This window comes from Chenopodium album, chromosome 24 (genome assembly GCF_948465745.1).
Source record: "Chenopodium album chromosome 24, dcCheAlbu1.1, whole genome shotgun sequence".
NCBI lineage: Eukaryota > Viridiplantae > Streptophyta > Magnoliopsida > Caryophyllales > Amaranthaceae > Chenopodium > Chenopodium album.
This window is the reverse complement of record NC_137857.1, coordinates 35,472,478-35,492,094: the sequence shown is the minus strand read 5'-3', so window position 1 is coordinate 35,492,094 and position 19,617 is coordinate 35,472,478. Positions and strand designations below refer to the sequence as shown.

The 19,617-nt window shown below is 36.7% G+C and overlaps 2 protein-coding genes and 3 pseudogenes across 4 annotated transcripts; all 5 read right to left on the bottom strand.

Moving 5' to 3' along the window:
• Positions 1–801: 801 nt before the first annotated feature.
• On the bottom strand, positions 802–4,443 carry LOC145611568 (G-type lectin S-receptor-like serine/threonine-protein kinase At1g11300). Its single transcript, XM_081666908.1, has 8 exons — positions 3,149–4,443; positions 2,959–3,072; positions 2,527–2,693; positions 2,194–2,404; positions 1,865–2,102; positions 1,632–1,777; positions 1,376–1,380; positions 802–1,273 (listed from the first exon to the last, which is right to left on the bottom strand). Exons 1-8 carry the CDS (start codon positions 4,404–4,406, stop codon positions 971–973), a joined length of 2,442 nt encoding a protein of 813 aa, XP_081523034.1. The 5' UTR covers positions 4,407–4,443; the 3' UTR covers positions 802–970.
• Positions 4,444–5,508: 1,065 nt separating this feature from the next.
• Positions 5,509–6,068, bottom strand: LOC145610976 (G-type lectin S-receptor-like serine/threonine-protein kinase At1g11330 pseudogene; annotated as a pseudogene).
• A 119-nt stretch (positions 6,069–6,187) lies between these two features.
• LOC145611566 (G-type lectin S-receptor-like serine/threonine-protein kinase At1g11300) lies at positions 6,188–8,592 on the bottom strand (annotated as a pseudogene). The gene is made up of 5 exons (XR_014106407.1): positions 7,319–8,592; positions 7,118–7,225; positions 6,834–7,010; positions 6,534–6,744; positions 6,188–6,426 (listed from the first exon to the last, which is right to left on the bottom strand). The product of XR_014106407.1 is annotated as a G-type lectin S-receptor-like serine/threonine-protein kinase At1g11300 (transcript).
• On the bottom strand, positions 8,255–13,622 carry LOC145611565 (G-type lectin S-receptor-like serine/threonine-protein kinase At1g11300; annotated as a pseudogene). Its single transcript, XR_014106406.1, has 8 exons — positions 12,119–13,622; positions 11,927–12,037; positions 11,039–11,193; positions 10,743–10,953; positions 10,423–10,654; positions 10,180–10,330; positions 9,808–10,097; positions 8,255–8,417 (listed from the first exon to the last, which is right to left on the bottom strand). The product of XR_014106406.1 is annotated as a G-type lectin S-receptor-like serine/threonine-protein kinase At1g11300 (transcript).
• Positions 13,623–15,365: 1,743 nt separating this feature from the next.
• LOC145611082 (G-type lectin S-receptor-like serine/threonine-protein kinase SD1-13) lies at positions 15,366–18,929 on the bottom strand. Its single transcript, XM_081666316.1, has 7 exons — positions 17,399–18,929; positions 17,084–17,197; positions 16,814–16,983; positions 16,515–16,725; positions 16,183–16,420; positions 15,936–16,086; positions 15,366–15,846 (listed from the first exon to the last, which is right to left on the bottom strand). Exons 1-7 carry the CDS (start codon positions 18,675–18,677, stop codon positions 15,526–15,528), a joined length of 2,484 nt encoding a protein of 827 aa, XP_081522442.1. The 5' UTR covers positions 18,678–18,929; the 3' UTR covers positions 15,366–15,525.
• Between the last annotated feature and the right edge of the window lie 688 nt (positions 18,930–19,617).

Below are 19,617 nucleotides of genomic sequence, written 5' to 3'. Positions count from 1 at the left end.
AAATACTACATAAACTAGACATATCAATACCTATATCATATAGAGCAGTCATGAGTCATCTGCAACCTTATGGATTTTTTGTGGACATGGAAAATATGAAAGAGGTTTTTGTGTTATATTTAAAGAAATGATTATGCTTTATAGTAGCCAATAGGTAAACAAAGTGATGAGTTTAGGATATGCTTTGCAGTAGCTAGATGATACATGTTGGTTCAATGAGGTGATTGAGGTCTCGAGTGTGTTCATTTATATTGCTCACAATAAGGTGATTGAGGTCTTGACTGTGTTCATTCATATTGTTTAAAGAGAGCATGCATCCGTGATGAATCTTAGTATAGGTAGAGCAGATCATTGTCTTTTAGAAATACTTATCTTGTACAATAGACTTGCTTTAAGAAAATGACCGGAATATTCTAGAAATTCCTCCATCGTTCTTGTATCCATAATGTTCTAGAAAATTCACGAGCCATGTATTATATTCTCATAGCTTCTAATGTCAATAATGCTCCAGAACATTCAAGTAGGATATTATTCTAGAGAAATCAAGAGCAAGTAATGGCCTTGCTTGATTATTTTGGAAGCCTTTAGAATATGCACAATACTCCACCAAAATAATGGGCTTATAAAATTTGGGCCATACCCAACACAAAGTTTCTTATTTTTATTTTCTTTGTCGTGTGATTTTCAAGAATGAGGTTTAATGTGAAATGAGGCCTAGAAAGCACAAATAGTGTGGTAGACTTCACTTGTGATATAGAGATATTATGGACTAGGTTGTAAGTCTTGAAATTCGGTCTGGAAAACCATGTCATTTAAAAATTCACATGTTTAAGATGCAACCAGCATTTATAAATTATGATACGGAGTATAGTTTTTATTTTATTTTTTTTGAAAATGTAATATTAACTTAGCCAGAGCAAATGTGCTACCCTTCTTTTGGAACGTCTTAATCATCTTACTCATTTCTCACTTATCGGCCACTTATATCTGTAATAGATACATAATTTGTGGAAAAGTTATGTTGAGAGGAGGTGATGTCCTGAGTGATATGAGCAAATCCTGGTTTCTTTGGGTATGGAAGATCTGAAATTTCTCCATTTAGCATTGATATGACAGTAGGTACGTTTGGTCTGTCTGTTGCAAATTCTTGCATGCACAACAGTCCAACATGTGCACACCTTATAATATTCTCTTCACGACCAGGTTCAGATTCTTCAGAAAGTTCTGGATCAATCAATGACATGATGTTCTTCTCGTTCCATAACTTCCATGCCTGAGATTAAGCATTAAAACAATGTTAAGGTTTAATGAGGAGATTGCTTGAGGTAGAGGAAAGATGTACGAGTACATTTTTAAAAGATATTCAGGAACTCACATATCCTATACGGTGTGTTTGGATAGAAGGAAATGGAAGGAAAAGAAGGGGAGGGAAATGGAGAGATGTGATATCTTTCATTTGGATAACAAATGAGGAAGGGAGGGAATTGGAGGGGAGAGAAATGGAGGGATTAAATTGTAGGAAAATGATCCCTCCAACAATAGAGAGATTTGGAAGGAAAACTCACCATTCTTCTCTCCCCTCCCTTTCCCTCCCCTCCTCTTCTCCTCCCTCTAATGTTATCCAAACACACTGATAAGGCTCCAGGAATGCTCTTCATCTGAGAAGATACTGTTTCTTTTTCCACTTAGAATCTCCAGCAATAAAACTCCAAAGCTAAATACATCAGATTTCTCTGAAAATAGCCCTTCCATCGCATACTCAGGGGACATGTAACCACTGCAGTGTCAAAACTTATATTTCAATATTGAAAAAAAACCCAATCTGATTAAAGAATGACCGAATTCTGAAATTTGGGAAGCTTACTATGTCCTAACTACTCTTCGAGCGTTGGCTTCGTCTTGGTCACCCCCAAAAATTCTTGCCATTCCAAAGTCTAATATTTTGGGACTAAGCTCTTCATCAAGCAAAATGTTACTTGCCTTCAGATCTCGATGGATGATTCTTAATCTAGAGTCTCTGTGGAGATACTGGGGGCCTCTGCATATCCCTTCTATAATGTTGAATCTTGTTTTCCAGTCCAAATTCTTTTGCTTTTTTGTCACTGATGATTGATCATGGTTACGTGAAATGCTACAAGTGCTTATCTATTACTTGGAAAACTGAACAAAACAGCGATGAGTGAGGATACTTACCAAATAGAATAGCATCCAAACTTTTGTTTGGCATGTATTCATATACCAATATTTTCTCTTGCTCATCAACAAAACATCCCAGAAGTCTGACCAGATTACGATGCTGCAGCTTAGAAATAAGCTTCACCTCATTCATAAACTCTTCTTGACCTTGTGTAGAGGCCCTTGAAAGTCGTTTCACAGCTATTTCATGCCCATCTTCCAGCTTTCCCTAGTTTTATAACATTAACATCGAGCTTTATGCTTCTTCATCATAAGCTATTGACTACATTGTATCTTTGTTGTTCACCAAAAAAAAAAAAAGTATCTTTGTTATTTGCATGCAAATATTACCTTGTATACTGAACCAAAACCACCTCGTCCCAGCTTGTTACTTTCATGGAAATTGTTTGTAGCAGCTGCGAGTGTTTCGAACTTAAACCGTGGAATCTCTTCAAATTTCACATTGCTTTTCTTATCATCACTAGCCATGAAATTGTCTTCCTTCCTTATCTTGTCATCTGTGGTTCATAGTAAACATTTTTTTTTTGAAAGATGGTTCATAGTACACATTAGCTATGGAATAATTGGCCAATATCTTAGTTTAATTTATTTAAAAATAATGAATTTACCAATATTTTTATATATGCTCTGAAGGAGAAAATCTTTTTATAAAAGACATCATTAATGAACTACTTTGATCAAGTTTTATCATTAAGGGTGGTAACCTGGTAGGAGGCACACACCCTGCTAAAAATGATTGGTATAAAAAGCAAGGCATTTTACCTTGTTGATATGCCCTATGTCTCCACAGAAAGAATAATAAAACAGCAATTAACATCGTTCCTGTGATGCTTCCCATCACTGCTGCAAGTACTTTCTTCTTCTTATAATTATTACCTGTAATTCAAAACCATTGCGACACTCATAAATACTAGATCAATCACTAACGAGAATTCACATAAATAAAATGTACCTAGCTCTGAATGTGCTAGACGAAGGTAGAGATCCACTCCACCCACTGAAAACTCTTGTACATCAATCAAGCTTGTACTCCATGTCATACAACCAACACCATTATCATATGCATATGCTAAACAGGAACAGTTGTTCAAGCACTGGCTTCTGCATGCATCTTGATTCAACCCTAACCTCCACTCAGCATTATCTGGCACTTTCATCATCTTCAGCCTTAAAAATCCGTCGTCTGTACCTTTTCCTTTCTCACACTGCAAATTAGTTGTCCTTATGCATCCATTGCTCCAATTTCCATTGCTCCATTCTGATATATTCTTCGGCTGAAACCCCTTCAAACACTGGCAAATTTTTGGCTGTTGTGAGTTGCAGGTCCCGAATGCTCCACACTTCCCGTATATATCACACTCTGTTGTAGGAACCTGCCACTCTACCTCCCATTTCTGCGTTCTGTCATCCCACCATATTTGTGTAAATTTCCCTTCTGCATTCAACATATAAGTTGATAGTAGAGATTTGTTTGGATAAAAGTATGTTGCAGTGATTGTTCCCTCTTTATCATTAGAAACCACAAGCTGAGCATTGATGAAGTCCGCGACATTAAACTGTACTCCAATAAGGATGTTTCCATTCCATGGACCACTTCGCCAGCGTGGATAATCCCCATCCCAGATCACGAGCTGGGGTAGGCTAAAAGTGTCAATGCCGGCCGTGAATCTTCCATCTGATGGATCTGATGGGCTTTTCCAGGACTGTAATGCTCTCTTTTGATTCTTGTTTTTGGTGACGGAGAGTTTCATGTTTGGTAAGAAAGAGTCTGTTGGATGATCAAAACTCTGCCATAGGATCTCTCCTCCACTTTGCAGAACAAGGTTGCCAGAATCTTGAATCTGGGCAGTTGGGGAGTCAAAACCTTCTAATAAACCTGAGACATTTGAGGACCAAAGGATTTTGTTTTTATTATTCTGCACTTCGAGATTTCCATCCTTAGATATCCTCAAAATTCCAGGAGAATCATTGAGTGGTTTGTTCTTGTTTGCTACCCAGATGACATCTCTTACAGAGGGCTTATGGTACCAGATTCCCAGATAACGCTTGGTGGAATTTTCGGGACTGAAAAATCCAAGTGCAAAATTGTTGTTTTTGGAGATTATAGTATCAGGATCTTTGAGAAATATTGTGGTATTTATGGTGTCTGTTGTGCAAGAAGATTTTAGTATAAAGCAAGAAAGGAGTATTAGTGCACAGAGAGCAGTCATTTGCTCGTTTTTAGTTTATGTATATTTTAATTCTTGGTAAAAAGTGGAATTGGGGTTTTAATCTCTTTCCATGAATTTTGAATTGTTCGTAACACATTTATATAAAGTTTATAAAGTTAAGTTATTTACATAACCCCAATTTTACGATGTGTAGAAAACATGTTAACCATTTCCAGATGCTTCTTTTGTGGTGCACTACACAGATTAAGTCGCTGTCCTTGATATTTCTGGTGTGTTGGAAGACTTGCTTGGATGATCTTGAGCTCTTGACTTTGACCTACACACCAAAATGGAAGTTAATTGAACTAATTGTCTGTGTGTAGTCGACGAGTATAGAATTAGAAAATTACAGGAAGCTGCAGACACAATTAGGCAAAATCCAATTGATTTTACATTTTTTCCCTTCTATTTCTGATTGGGCTGGTCCATTACTTTGACATGAAGTTTTTGTGAAATATTTTTATTATTTGTTTTTTTGTGATGATTGCTTAATTTGTCTCTGAAACAATGTCGACCTGTGGGGCAGATAGGTGTGGATATAATGTTGATTTATGGAATGCGTGGTTTTCTCTTTGAGCTTGCCTTATAGTCCTATACCGTAAATGATACGTTGATGGAGAAAAAATTGATACTGGATGAGTGGATGGTCACTGCACGATTGTGAATTTGAATTTCTGGTGGGCAAAACCCAATTAGTCTATATTGAATTATTGAAGATCAACTAGTTAAGGGGTAAATTTTTTGGGAGTTCTTTCTGAACTTCTAGGATTCAGAATTCATCATCATTGTCTTATCTGGTTTTATAATTAGAAGGCTTATATAATTAATAATTAAGCTATGGGAGCAAACACTTGATGGGTAAGTTTATATTGCAGCTTACAAGGAAGGATTATCTATGTAAATCTAGTTCTGGCTCATTACAAAGTAAAACTGTAAAAGCAGTAACATTTTGCTACCAGATACAGGCCTACCTTTTTCTTATTTTGGTATGGAAAAGTACACAGATTAGGGCAGTCTTCTTGTAAGACAAAACCCTAATGAATAAGAGTATGTTAACTAATTACATGTCTATCCATTGAATGTGGTCTACAGAATTCATTTGTTATCGAGCACTCAAAGCTGTTACTGAGACATAGTTTGTAGATGAAGTCTGTTGGCTCTGTTCGGAGGAGGAACCAACATTTTTAGATTTTTGACTGTGAGTGAAGCCAGGTTGATTAGGTTGTGGTAGATTTGCATCTTCCTTGTGTAGCAATGAGATTACGGTAGACATGTTTGGCCTATCTTTAGCAGATTCTTGCACACACAATAATCCCACTTGTATGCACTTTTGAACTTCTCCCAAGAAGCATGTTTCTGCAATCTTTGGATCAATGAATGATAAAACATGGTTCTCCTTCCATAATTTATATGCCTGATAGACGAGAAAAAAAATTGAGGAGCTAGACATGAGGTCATTCAATAGATTGTATATATGATGGGAGTGGATATAGACCATACAGTGTCATAAAAACTTACATATCCTAGCAGGCTCAGGGACGACTCCTCGTACCAGAAGAGACTGTTCCTTTTGCCACTCACAATCTCCAATAATAAGACTCCAAAGCTGAATACATCTGACTTTTCAGAGAATCGCCCTTCCATTGCATACTCAGGAGACATATATCCGCTACATCAGTCAAGACGTGGCTTTTAGTGTTCAGAACTAGATGAGCATGCATTTTTCTGCTTCTTATTTGGAGGTGGTAGGGGGTGGGGTGGGGGCGGGAGGTAAATACTTACTATGTTCCAACAATCCTTCTTGTGTCATCTTGCTCTTGTTTTCCTCCAAAAATCCTGGCCATGCCAAAGTCTGAAATTTTTGGATTTAGGTTTTTGTCCAACAAAATGTTGCTTGCTTTGAGGTCTCTATGAATGATCTTTAATCTAGAGTCTCTGTGTAGGTATAGGAGTCCTTGACATATTCCTTGAATGATGTTGTAGCGTTTCTTCCAGGGTAGTAGGTCTTGCTTCATCGGATCTGAAGATGAATCATGATGTTATTTAAGGATTTATTGTGGATCAATTAGACTTGTATATGATTAGTTAATGAATGCAAAGTGATGTCAGATAAAATATAATACTAACCAAAAAGCAGGTAATCCAAGCTTTTGTTTGGCATATACTCGTATATTAACATCTTCTCTTTTCCTTCCACACAGCAACCAAGAAGTCTGACAAGATTTCGATGCTGAAGTTTAGAGATTACCAACACTTCATTCATAAACTCTTCTACTCCTTGTCCTGAGGCTTTTGAAAGTTTCTTGATAGCAATTTCTTGTCCATCTTCTAATTTTCCCTACAAAACCAAATCTTAAAGTGATTTCTTTACACTTTTACGTTCCTACTTTTCTCGGCCAAGAGGACAGCCATTTGAAAATTGATTACCTTGTAAACTGGACCAAATCCACCTTTTCCTAGCTTGTTAGTGTCCTGGAAGTTGTTTGTAGCCATTACCACCCTTTTAAAATCAAATAGCGGAACCTCTTCGATCTGATCATGGTTATTGTGAATATTGTCTATTCTGAGAGCATCTGACACTCTGTTTTTTCTGAAGTTTCTTTCCTTTGAGATGTTAAATTTTCAGTAAATACAAAAAATTAGGTTATGCTCTTCTGCTGAATCATTGAATCTTTGAAGCAATATTACTATTGAGTACTATGAAAAATTACCTTGTTTTAGGGTCTGGCACTTCCTCAGAATTAAAATAAGGGAAACAACTACAATTGTTGCTAAGCTCCCTGTTGCTGCAATAGCTGCTACCGTTTTCCTGTTGTTCCCTGCAAACCATAATGCATCGGAGCTTCAGTATGATTCCTGCTAAAAGATAAGTATAGAAAACACTGACAACTTGACAATAAAAAGCCCAGTACCTAGCTCAGAATGCGCCAGCCTCAGGTAAAGATCCACCCCACCTGCAGACAACTCTTCTGTGTCAATCAAATCTCTGTTCCATGACATACACCCAGCACCTGAAACATAAACATAAGCTAGACATGAACAATTCTTCAAGCACTGGTTTCTGCATTCATCTTCATCTAATCCAATTAACCAGTCAGAGTTGTCTGGAACCTTAATTGCCTTAACCCGGAAAAAACCATCCTCTTTTCCACTTCCTCTCACACATTGCAATGGTTTTCTTCTTGTGCACCCACTTGACCACTTACCTTTATTCCATTCAAACTTATTCTTTGGTTTGAATCCTTTCTAACACCGGCAAATTGGTGAATTCTGCGAATTACAACTTCCAAATGCTCCACACTTGCCATAAAGATCACACTCTGTTTGTGGAGCTTTCCCACGCAACCTTCCATCTTTTCTCATTTTCATTCCACCATCGTTGAGTCAAAGTCCCTTGGTAGCTCAACCCATAGTTAGATAGCACTGATTGATTAGTATAAGAATATGTCAAAGAAATGGTACCTTGCCTGTCATTCTCTAGGTTGAATCCAGCATCATTGAAATTGTCAGTCTCGTTATTTGTTATACCAGTAAAGATGTGTCCATTCCATGGACCACTTCTCCAATAGGGTTGATCACCATCAAATATTACAAGTTGAGGGAAGGCAAAGGAATCAATGCCAACTGAGAACCTCCCATAAGAGGGGTCTGAAGGGCCATTCCACGCCTGTAACATCTTCCTTCTGTCAGAACTCTTGGTGACAGTAATTTTCATATTTGGCAAAGCTGTATCAGTTGGGTGATTAAAACTCTGCCATAAGTTCTTGCCCTCAAGTTCCACCAGAACTAGGTTGCCGGTGTCTAAGAGATGTGCTTCGGCGACTATACTTCTATTAGTTTGGCTCGAAATGGTGACATTTGAGGACCAAAGTGTCTGATTTTGAGCATTCAGGACTTGAAGATTACCATCCTCAGAAATTCTGATTGTTCCACCAGAAGAATCAATCAGAGGGTTGTTCCGATTGGCCACCCACACAACGTTATTCATAGGGAGTTTGCTGTACCAGATCCCTACATAACGGTGTGTCGAGTTAGGGGTGCTAAAGAACCCCAGTTTAAAAGCTCCATTACTGGAAACAATAGTTTCTGGATAATTAAGAAACTTGGCCGTGGTGATTTTATCAAGAGCTGTACTTTGTTGCAGTAGAAAGAAAGAAAACAGCAGAGTTGAATAGATACTGTACATGGGATTTAATTTCATTTGATTTCGGTGAGTAAAACTAATTACATACTTTGTACTTAGGAAGCAATTTTGTTGAACTTAAGAATATTAGTAATTTTTTTGTGACTTCAACTTAAGTAGATTTTTTGCCTTAAATTCCATGGAAACTTTGGATGAAAAGATTACACATGGGCCCAGAACAGAGCATGTGGGCTGAAATTTTTGCTAGAAAATAATTTGGTTGTATGCTTTGATGTTTACTTGAAGTGACAAAGTCAGCTGATTTTTGGGTAAAAATCAAAAATTAAGTTGAAATTTCTTGGAACTTTTGTTTTGGGTTAATAGCTTGTACACAATACTAGGAAAAAAGTCTGATAACTATTGCCTTTAGTTAACTAATATTTCTTTTAGTGCAATGCTTCGGTCTTAATTTTAATACTTGGTATTTTGTCTATGTAATACAGTAGAAAAGAGAAGGGATGGAAATTGAGAGTGTCGACAATAGGAAACGAAAATATTAGAAAAGGACAATTATTAAGTGACATTCAATATGTTGATATGAGATTATACTGTATACTATAGATGTAGATTGTATAAAGGATTTTATGTCAAATTTTATGTCGGATTTTACTACGTAATTAAGCTAAGCATTATGTTGAATTTGATTTTCTGGAAGGTTAGGTTAGTTAAAGTATCTTAGAGTACAGCCATTTAGGATAATGTAGATTGGAAACAGTGTTGATTGTTCTTTAGACTACCATATTTGCATATTGGTGTAAATGAAGATGGTGTAGCTAGCTTGGTTGACAGTTTAGGAAGTCGTAAGTTTAAGATCAAACCAACATTTATCAACCCCAGTATCATCTTCAAACTATAGATAGAATTAATGTTCGTTTTATATATTCATTTTGCTCTATAATACATAGACTCTTAATATCACCTCGGCATTCTTAGATAGGTGTGGACATTTGACACTTCTTCTATCTTGAATACAAGTACGTAGATATTATTCATTCAAAGCCAAGTCTGAGTTATCTGACTCTTACAAACCTGATCTACCAAAAAAAACTCAAGATCAATAACATACTGTTATTATTATTAATTTTTATATAGATTTTCTTATTTCTTTAAAACTTTATTACATGCTCTTTTATTAAGCTAGATGTGAAACTCAGCGACCGCAATTTTGACAGTTCACTTTCTAACAATGCCTCAATGTCTTGCTCAATTCTCACTTACCGTCCTCTTATCTCTGTAATAGATATATGATTGATGGAAGATTTCTGTTGAGAGTAGGAGATGTTCCGATTGATATGGACGTATCCTGGTCTCTTTGGATTTGGAAGATCTAAAATCTCCCCGTCTAGCATAGAGATGACAGTAGGTACATCTGGTCTGTCCTTTGCAAATTCTTGCACGCACAATAGTCCAATTTGTACACACCTTATAATAACCTGTTCATGTGGAGGTTCCGAAATTGTTGGATCAATCAATGACATGATGTTCTTTTCTTCCCATAACTTCCATGCCTGAGATGTAACAATGGAATCAAAGTTTACGCAGGAGATAGATTATACAAAGCAGCACGCCTGTAGTTGTATGATAACTTACATTTTCTATAAGGCTGAGGGAATCCTCATCATCCGAGAAGCCACTGTTTCTTTTTCCACTCAGAATCTCCAGCAATAAAACTCCAAAGCTAAATACATCAGATTTTTCTGAGAATAGCCCTTCCATTGCGTATTCAGGAGACATGTAGCCGCTGTAGTTTCAGAACTTGTATTTCAGTAATGAATGTACTACTTAATTCATTCTGAGTTTAGATGACTGAAGTCTAAAGTATGGAAAACTTACTATGTCCCAACAACTCGTCGAGTGTCAGCTTCATCTTGGTCACCCCCAAAAATTCTTGCCATTCCAAAGTCTGAAATTTTTGGATTGAGCCCTTTGTCCAACAAAATATTACTCGCCTTCAGATCTCTATGAATGATCCTTAATCTAGAATCTTTGTGGAGGTACTGGAGTCCTCTGCATATCCCTTCAATAATGTTGAGTCTTGTGTCCCAGTCTAAATACTTTTGCTTTCCTGCAATTGGTGACTGATCATGGTTATGCGAAACAGTGCTGTATGAAATTGAAAATTAAATGGTGATTTGTGAGTTAACAGAACTAACCAAATAGAAGCGCATCCAAGCTTTTGTTTGGCATGTATTCATAAACCAACATTTTCTCTTTTCCTTCAACAGAACAGCCCAGAAGTCTGACCAGGTTACGATGCTGCAGTTTAGAAATAAGCTTCACCTCATTCATGAACTCTTCTAGACCTTGTGTAGAGAACCCTGAAAGACGTTTCACGGCGATTTCTTGTCCATCTTGTAGCTTTCCCTGGTTAGTAAAATTGTTCACATTTTGAGTTTTGCATTATTTGTAACTAAATAATTACTTATCTTAGTTTTGTAGAATATATGACCTTGTAGACTGAACCAAAACCACCTTGTCCTAGCTTGTTGCTTTCATTGAAATTGTTTGTAGCTGCTGCAAGCGTTTCAAATTTGAACAAGGGAATCTCTTCAAAGTTCAAATTGTTCTTCTTGTAACTGTCTACCCTCATTTTCTTCTTGGCATCTGTACTCCATAATAGGTACTAATTCTTCAATAGTTACCAAGACTTTAGGGACTGAGATAAGTACAATTTCGACGCTAGAAATTTGTTTTCAATTCTTTAACCTTCTTATATGGGTTGTAAGAATTATATACACATTAGCAACTAAGGTCATGCATCCTCTTTGAACATCATGAAAAAAAAATAAAAAATTGAGGATTTACTTATGCTTAAGGTTAGCTCTATTTTACGCAAATAGAGCTAACCATACCCCATCAAACAAAAATACAAAATTTACTCCCAACAATCACTCATCTTAACAAAAAAATGGAGTAAATTAAACTGTTTGTGGACTATCAAGGAGAAAAAGATTTATTTTGAAAAATCGAGTAACATTTTTTGGACTAAATTTAGCTTTCGTAGATGATAATCGAAGGATGGAAGAAGAATTATTGCCCTGTAAATCACAAGTTCCACCTAATGAACTAGATTCACCCCCAAAAATAATCTTTATTTAACTTAAAATTTTTTGTTCTTCCAATTCTTCCACCAATGTAGTAGCTTTACCAGTTCTTTTAACGTCAATAATAATTGGGTTTACATGCAAATCAACTGCTTACACTGAATCAGTTTTCGCATGATAGAGTATTGTTCAGTTTAGTGACTATGATTATCAAAAAATCTACCCTGTACTGCCTTGTTGATTTCTTATTTCTAAAACAGCAGGGAATGTGTTATGAGGTAAATGCATCATACCTTGTTGATGTGCCTTTTGCCTCCACAAAAAGTAGAATAGGACAGCACTTACTGCCATTCCTATTAAGCTTCCTATCACTGCTGCAATTACTTTCTTCTTGTTATTAGTACCTGCAGTTCAAATTGGAACTTGACTGTCACAATCATATATCGAACTAATGAGAGTTTATGTAAAAGAAGCACTGATTTTACCGAACTCTGAATGTGCTAGACGGAGGTAGAGATCCACTCCGCCTACTGAAAATTCTTGTATGTCAATCAAACTTGTACTCCATGTCATGCAACCAACTCCTGCATCATATGCATAAGCTAGACAAGAACAATTCTTGAAGCATTGTTTTCTGCACGCATCTTGATTCAACCCTAACCTCCATTCAGCATTTTCCGGTACTTTCATCATCTTCATCCTTAAGAATCCATCGTCTTTACCTTTTCCCATCTCACTCTGCAACCTTGTTGTCCTCAAGCATCCATCACTCCAGTTCCCTTTGCTCCATTCTGTTATATTCTTCGGCTGAAACCCCTTCAAACACTGACACATTGTTGGTCTTCGTGGGTTGCAGGTTCCAAATTCTCCACAAGTCCCAAAAACATCACACTCTGTTGTAGGAACTTGCCACTCAATCTCCCATTTCCTTTTTATTTCATTCCACCATATTTGTGACAAATTTCCATCTATGCTTAACATATAGGTTGATAGTAGAGACTGATTCGGATAAAAATATATTGCAGTGACTGTCCCCTCTTTATCACTAGAAATCACAAGCTGAGCATTAATGAAGTCCTCAAAATCAAAATGTACCCCAATAAGGATATTCCCGTTCCATGGACCACTTCGCCAGCGTGTGTGATTCCCATCCCAGACTACAAGTTGGGGAAGGGTAAAAGTATCAATTCCTGCTGTGAATCGTCCATCAGATGGGTCTGATGGGCTTTTCCAGGACTGTAAAGGTTTTTTTCCGGTCCCATTTTTGGTGACAGTAAGTTTCATGTTTGGTAAGAAAGAGTCTGTAGGGTGATCAAAACTCTGCCATACTATCTCCTCACTGCTTTGCAGAACTAGGTTACCTGAATCCAGAAGCTGGGCAGCTAAGAAGTCAGCTGAAAAACTCGAGACATTTGAGGACCAAAGGACTTCATTTCTATTGTTCTGCACTTGGAGATTGCCATCCTTTGATAGCTTCAGAACCCCAGAAGAATCATTGAGTGGGTTATTCCTGTTTGCTACCCAGATAACATCTCTTACAGAGGGCTTGCTGTACCAGATGCCCAAATATCGTTTGGCAGAATTAGGAGGACTGAAAAATCCCAGAGTGAAAATCTTGTTTTCAGAGACTATAGTTTTAGGGTCCTTCAGGAATTCCGTTCCATTTAGGGTGTTTGTTGCGGAGACAGATCTTTGAATACAGCAAAAAGAAGAAATAGTGTATGAAGAGCAGTCATTGCTTGAGTTTTCAGAGACTATAGTTTCAGGGTCCTTTTTAGAATTTCTGAATCTATAGTACAGTTTTTTTTTTCCAAGTTCATATTTTTAGGTGGATACAGTAACCCCAAATTTACGATGTATAGACAAGTTGTGAGGGTTATAAGATGCCTCATTTGTAGTGCATTACACAGAATAGTCTTTGTCTGCGATTTTACTGGAAGAGGTACTGACCTTAGTGGAATACTTAGTCCATCTAGTAATGTTCATCAATGATCATGATTTTGACTACACAACTGAAGTTAAAAAAAAAAAAAAACTCGTTGTTTTACTATCTTTATAATTTCCAGAAAGAAGATATGTGTAAGCTGAATAATTTTCTGTTAAATTTGTGGCTGATTATGACCATAACTTTCTAACCTTAGTAAGTGGTGAAGATGACGACAATATAATTTAACTTACCTTTCGTTTCTGACTTTCTGAGAGTATGATTCATCATGTTGCACTACCACTATTCAGTGACTACTTTTCTGTTGATTTGATTTTTTAATGGGAGGTCAAGATCATCATAATGTTTGCCTTATCTGTATGAGATGAACGCCTTGGTTAACAGGGGAAAGAAGTAATAGTGTATATTTGATCAATTCAATATAACTAAGCTTTGATTTAGTTTTTAGTTTATGATAGAATTAGGTATTTATTGGTGTTACTTGTTTGTGTGAGACCGGAGCTTTTCATTTGTAGTATCTTAATCCACCTCTTGATTAGGGACTAGGGTGGGTGTCAGGAGAATCTAGTAAGGTAGTTTATTTGCTCATTTTATCAATTTTGCTCTAAAAAGAATAATGTACTAATGTACTTGACTTTTCATCTTTGTAACGATCTTTCCAAAATTGTACTCTAATCTGATGGCTATCACCCTAAAATGACCAAGTCCTCGATATTGGGTGAGTAGTCTTTTACTCGATATGCATCTATCATTCCTAGACAAGGGGGGGTCCTTGTAGGATGCACTAAATCTGTGATATTCATGGGTGAATCTCACTTTATGTAGTACAGTAACCATCATCAAAGGGAGGACTTCACCCACCATGAAAGCTGTAAAAAATCTGAGGATGATTAGAAACAAAGTAGTACTACTTTTATCTTGGGACATCTATTTGTGGTTTTAAATTAAAGTGGAAAATCATTACATGACATTGTTTGAAGTACATTTTGGCAAAAAGGAAGCAAAAATGTATCCCTAAAGCATAATAAGTCATCCAAAAACATTTAATGGGAATATGTTACCCAAAAATTGCTAATCTTTGACTAAGCAGCATACTATTTCAATAATTCCATCCCTACCAGCTGCAACAAGTCGAGTCCATCATTTTGGGACGACCTAAACTAGAAATGTGGCTTATGATTTCTCAAGGCTGGTAGTGGCGATTCTAGGATAAAAATTGATGTCAAACTTTGGTGCTGGAAGGTTACAATGTGCAGCTAGGAGGTCGAATATCTAGGGAGCAGACTTTAATTAGTGTGTGTATCAATACTGTACTGGTTATTTTTAGTCTAATTCACTATCCGAGAAGTGAGACCATTGAGTTATTGCTACCCCGTACTAAAAGCGGCAAGTTACAAAGTGGTTGTCGCTGTCCAGCTGCAAGACAAAAACGATTTAGAAATGTTAACAGAGGTCCGGGTTTGATTTGTCTGATTTCTATTGTACATTTGTACTGAAGTGGCAAGATACAGCACGTTTAACTTAATACGATTTAGAAAACAGATTTTTGATTTCCTGATTAATATGTTAAATTAGATGGATGTTTATGCATTTTTGTTGATAGTTTGGGTTAATTTATTGCAAATTACATAATCATGTTATGATTTTTTGTTTATAAAAAAAACTGTGGCCTATTTGAATTGTACTGTATCAAAATTGGTGTTTATATAGTCTGAATACAAGGTAAAGTTTCAGTAAGATGGATTATAGAATTCAATTGTATATGCAACTGAAATTTAGTGGTCAATAGTAACTTCAAGATATACTTGTTAAATTTTTAGGCATTGTTCTTCTCTAACTTTAAGAACTCAAGGCATCACTCGAGCTAATTATGTAATTTATAAGCAATAGTACTAGATTACAATACATTGGCCTAGGAAACCATGTTAGCTAGTTACATTCCCTGTGTTATCGGGCGCTTACAAGTGTAACAGCTTCATGATTCGTAGATGAACTCTGTTGGCTCTGTCCGAAAGATGAACCAACATCCTTAGTTTTCTGACTGTGACTGAAGCCAGGTGGTTTTGGATGTGGGACATTTGCTAACTCACTTCGAAGCATTGAGATAACAGTAGAGATATTTGGTCTATCTTGAGCAGATTCTTCCACACATAATAGGCCGACCTGTATGCAATTCTGAATCTCTTCGAACTGTCCGGAGAAGTATGTATCAGCAATGGCTGGATCAATGAATGATGTAACATTGTTCTCCTCCCACAATTTATATGCCTGAGAAAAAAACAGGTGATTTAGTCTCGAGGACAGTTAATATACGAAGTATTTCTTAATTGAATAAATACAATGTTATAAAGACTTACATATCCTAGTAAGCTTAGGGAGTCCTCCTCGTACCAGAAAATGCTATTCCTTTTACCACTTACAATCTCCAACAACAAGACTCCAAAGCTGAATACGTCTGACTTTTCTGAGAATCGCCCTTCCATTGCATACTCAGGAGACATATATCCACTGCATTATCTCAATCGAAACATGACTTTCTGAGTTCAAAGATGAATGAAAACTAGAATGAACATGCATGTTTTTTGCTAATATTTTTGTACTTACTATGTACCAACAATCCTTCTAGTGTCATCTTGGTCTTGTTTCTCCCCAAAAATCCTAGCCATGCCAAAGTCTGAGATTTTTGGATTCAGGTTTTTGTCCAACAAAATGTTGCTTGCTTTAAGGTCTCTATGAATAATCTTTATTCTAGAATCTCTGTGAAGGTAAAGGAGTCCCTGACATATTCCATGAGTGATGTTGTAGCGAATTTTCCAGGGTAGTAGCTCCTTCTTTATCGGATCTGGGATTAATTAGAGAAATAATGAATGGATTAAACTTGTATTTTTGCCTACTAATAATGAATGCAAGGTTGTGTCAGAAAATGTGATACAAACCAAAAAGGAGTGAGTCCAAGCTTTTGTTTGGCATGTACTCATATATCAACATTTTCTCATCTCCTCCCACACAGCAGCCCAGTAGTCTGACAAGATTTCGGTGCTGAAGTTTAGATATCACCAGCACCTCATTCATAAACTCTTGTACACCTTGTCCTGAGGCTTTTGAAAGTTTCTTGATTGCAATTTCTTGTCCATCTTCTAATATTCCCTTCAAAACCAAATTTCAAAGTGAGTTTTACACCTTTACATTTGAAACATTTTTCAGTTGATAGGACAGTAATCAGAAAATTAATTACCTTGTAAACTGGACCGAATCCACCTTTTCCAAGCTTGTTAGTGTCCTGGAAGTTGTTTGTTGCTGTTACCACCTCTTCAAATTCAAACAATGGAACCTCTTCAACTTGATCTTGGTTTCCATCTATTCCAAGAATATCTGAAACTGTTTTTCTCCTCTGAAGTTTCTTTCCTTGAGATGTTAAATTCAGAAACCGCAGAAACATTAGGTTATGCTCTTCAAAAGTTCTAATGAATTGAAGCTATTTTGACTACAACTATGAATGTATTACCTTGCTTCATATGGGCTTTGCTTCTCCACAGAACAAGTATAAGAGTAACAACTATAGCTGCTCCTAGTAAGCTCCCTGTTGCTGCAATAATTGCTACTGCTCCACTGCTGTTCCCTGCAAACCATAATTAATTAGCTCCATACGACCATAATATTTCCAAAAAACACCGAATGACTTACCATCCAAATATGACCTAACCCAAAAAGCACCAAATGACTTACCATCCAAATATGAACTGAATCTAATGGTTTTAAAAACTGTTTTGCTACCTCTAAGCATACATCAAGATATGTCGGACAAGAAAAGATACTGTACCTAGTTCAGAATTTGCCAGTTTTAGGTGAAGATCCACCCCACCTGCAGCCAACTTTTCTGTGTCAATCAAGTCTCTATCCCATGACATACATCCAATACTTGTATCAAATACATAAGCTATACAAGAACAATTCTTTAAGCACTGGTTTCTGCATTCATTTTCATCCAATCCAATTAACCATGCAGGGTTGTCTGGCACCTTTACTGACTTCACCCTGAAAAACCCGGCTTCTTTTCCACTTCCTCTCTCACATTGCAATGATGTTTTTCTCATGCACCCGTTTGCCCAATATCCTTTACTCCATTCTAACTTATTTTTTGGTTTGAATCCTTTCAAGCACCGGCAAATTGGAGAATTCATCAAATTACAGCTTCCAAATGCTCCACACTTGCCATAGATGTCACACTTTGTGTGTGGTGCTTCCCAGGCCACCTTCCATTTTCTTTCGCTCTCATCCCACCATCGCTGTGTCAAAGTTCCTTGATAGCTCAACCCATAGTTAGATAACACTGACTGATTAGTGTAAGAATATGTTTTAGAAATGGTACCTTGCCTGTCATTCTCAAGAATGAAACCGGCATCATTGAACTCATCAGTCTCGTTATTCTGTATTGCAGTAAAGATGTGGCCATTCCATGGACCACTCCTCCAATAAGTCAGATCATCATTGTAAATGACAAGCTGAGGAAAGGCAAAAGAATCGATGCCAACCGAGAACCTTCCAGAAGACGGGTCTGAAGGGCCATTCCAGGCCTGTAACATTTTCCTCATGTCAGAATTCTTGTTGACAGTAAGCTTCATATTTGGCAAAGCTGTATCAGTTGGGTGCTTAAAGCTCTGCCACAAGATCACGCCCTCTAGACCCATCAAAACTAGGTTGCCGGAGTCTAAGAGCTGCGCTTTTGATACTATACTTCTGTTAGTTTGGCTGGAGACAGAAACATTAATATCTGAGGACCAAAGTGTCTGGTTTTGAGCATTCAGGACTCGAAGATTGCCATCCTTAGATATTCTGATTGCTCCACCAGAAGAATCATTCAGAGGTTTGTTCCTGTTAGCCACCCATACAACACTATTCGTGGTGAGTTTACTGTACCAAATTCCTACATAACGGTGTGTCGAGTTAGGGGGGCTAAAGAACCCCAGTTTAAATGCACCATTACTAGAGACTATAGTTTCAGGGTCTGTAAGGAACTTGCTAGCTGTGATTTTGTCTAAAGCTGAAGTTTGTTGCAATAGAAAAAAAGAGAAGAAAATAATTGAATACAGATAATTCATGGTATTTAACAGATAAATTTGAATAGAAATAACAAATGGACTTCAATTTTGCTGGTGAACTGAGTAGGAAATACAAATGGGGTTTAATATTGTGTTACTAAAATTTAAGGATAATTTAGCTGATTGTATATTCTATTGTAGGTGATGGAGTTTGGGTTGGAACATACCTAGGAAAAAGTTGGAGAAATGTACGAAGTACTAGTTATGATACTTATTATAAATGATGTAACCTGAGGATGGGATGCACTTCAAAAAAAGCTAACCATTTTTTTTGTGTGTGTGTGTTGGGTAACACATGCCGCAATAATTATTACTGTTGGAATTTTTTTTTATTATTTTTTATTTTTTATGTGCCTATTGTCCTCATTATAGGCGGGGACAAGAATTTTAGGGGTTAAGGGTGGAAAAAATATCCTAAAAGACATTATCTTACTTTTCATTTCTAGTTTTTATAAATATTAATGTCAATCCACTACGTAGAAAGTATTATGAAATGGAGAAAATACATGAACTTAAATCCAACAAAATTTTAATCTAATAATGTAAAAGTCAAAGCTGAACATCTATCAAACAATGTAGGGAGCACGTTTTTAAAGTTGTTACTTTGTGTAATTTGTGAATGTTGATTGAAACATTGTCGGTGAATTTCAGAGTAATCATGATTTATAGGCAACCCTCAACTTGTTAAAGACAACAAAGGCATGTTTTTGAAGAAGTTGGAAATTTGTTGCACGCTAAACTTGATCTACACATCAGCTTTATTGGCGCCTATCATAGTGTTATGCTGACATATATGAATTATCAAGCACTAATATTTGAAGAACCACCTTCTTGTCCTTGCTGAGAGAACCCTTGATTTGTATAAAATTTAGTTAAGTTTAGCCAGAGGCTGCTTTGGACTCGATCACATTGAATCATGGAGATAATCGTGGTAACATCT

Coding starts and splice junctions, on each gene's coding strand:
- LOC145611568 (XM_081666908.1), bottom strand. CDS start 4,406: ATGACTGCTCTCTGTGCACTAATACTCCTTTCTTGCTTTATACTAAAA. Junction 2,405..2,526: donor GTTTTGGTTCAGTATACAAG/GTAATATTTGCA, acceptor TTATAAAACTAG/GGAAAGCTGGAAGATGGGCA. Junction 2,103..2,193: donor TTTGGATGCTATTCTATTTG/GTAAGTATCCTC, acceptor ATCAATCATCAG/TGACAAAAAAGCAAAAGAAT.
- LOC145611082 (XM_081666316.1), bottom strand. CDS start 18,677: ATGAATTATCTGTATTCAATTATTTTCTTCTCTTTTTTTCTATTGCAA. Junction 17,198..17,398: donor ACTGGCAAATTCTGAACTAG/GTACAGTATCTT, acceptor TATGGTTTGCAG/GGAACAGCAGTGGAGCAGTA. Junction 16,087..16,182: donor AGAAGGATTGTTGGTACATA/GTAAGTACAAAA, acceptor GAGATAATGCAG/TGGATATATGTCTCCTGAGT.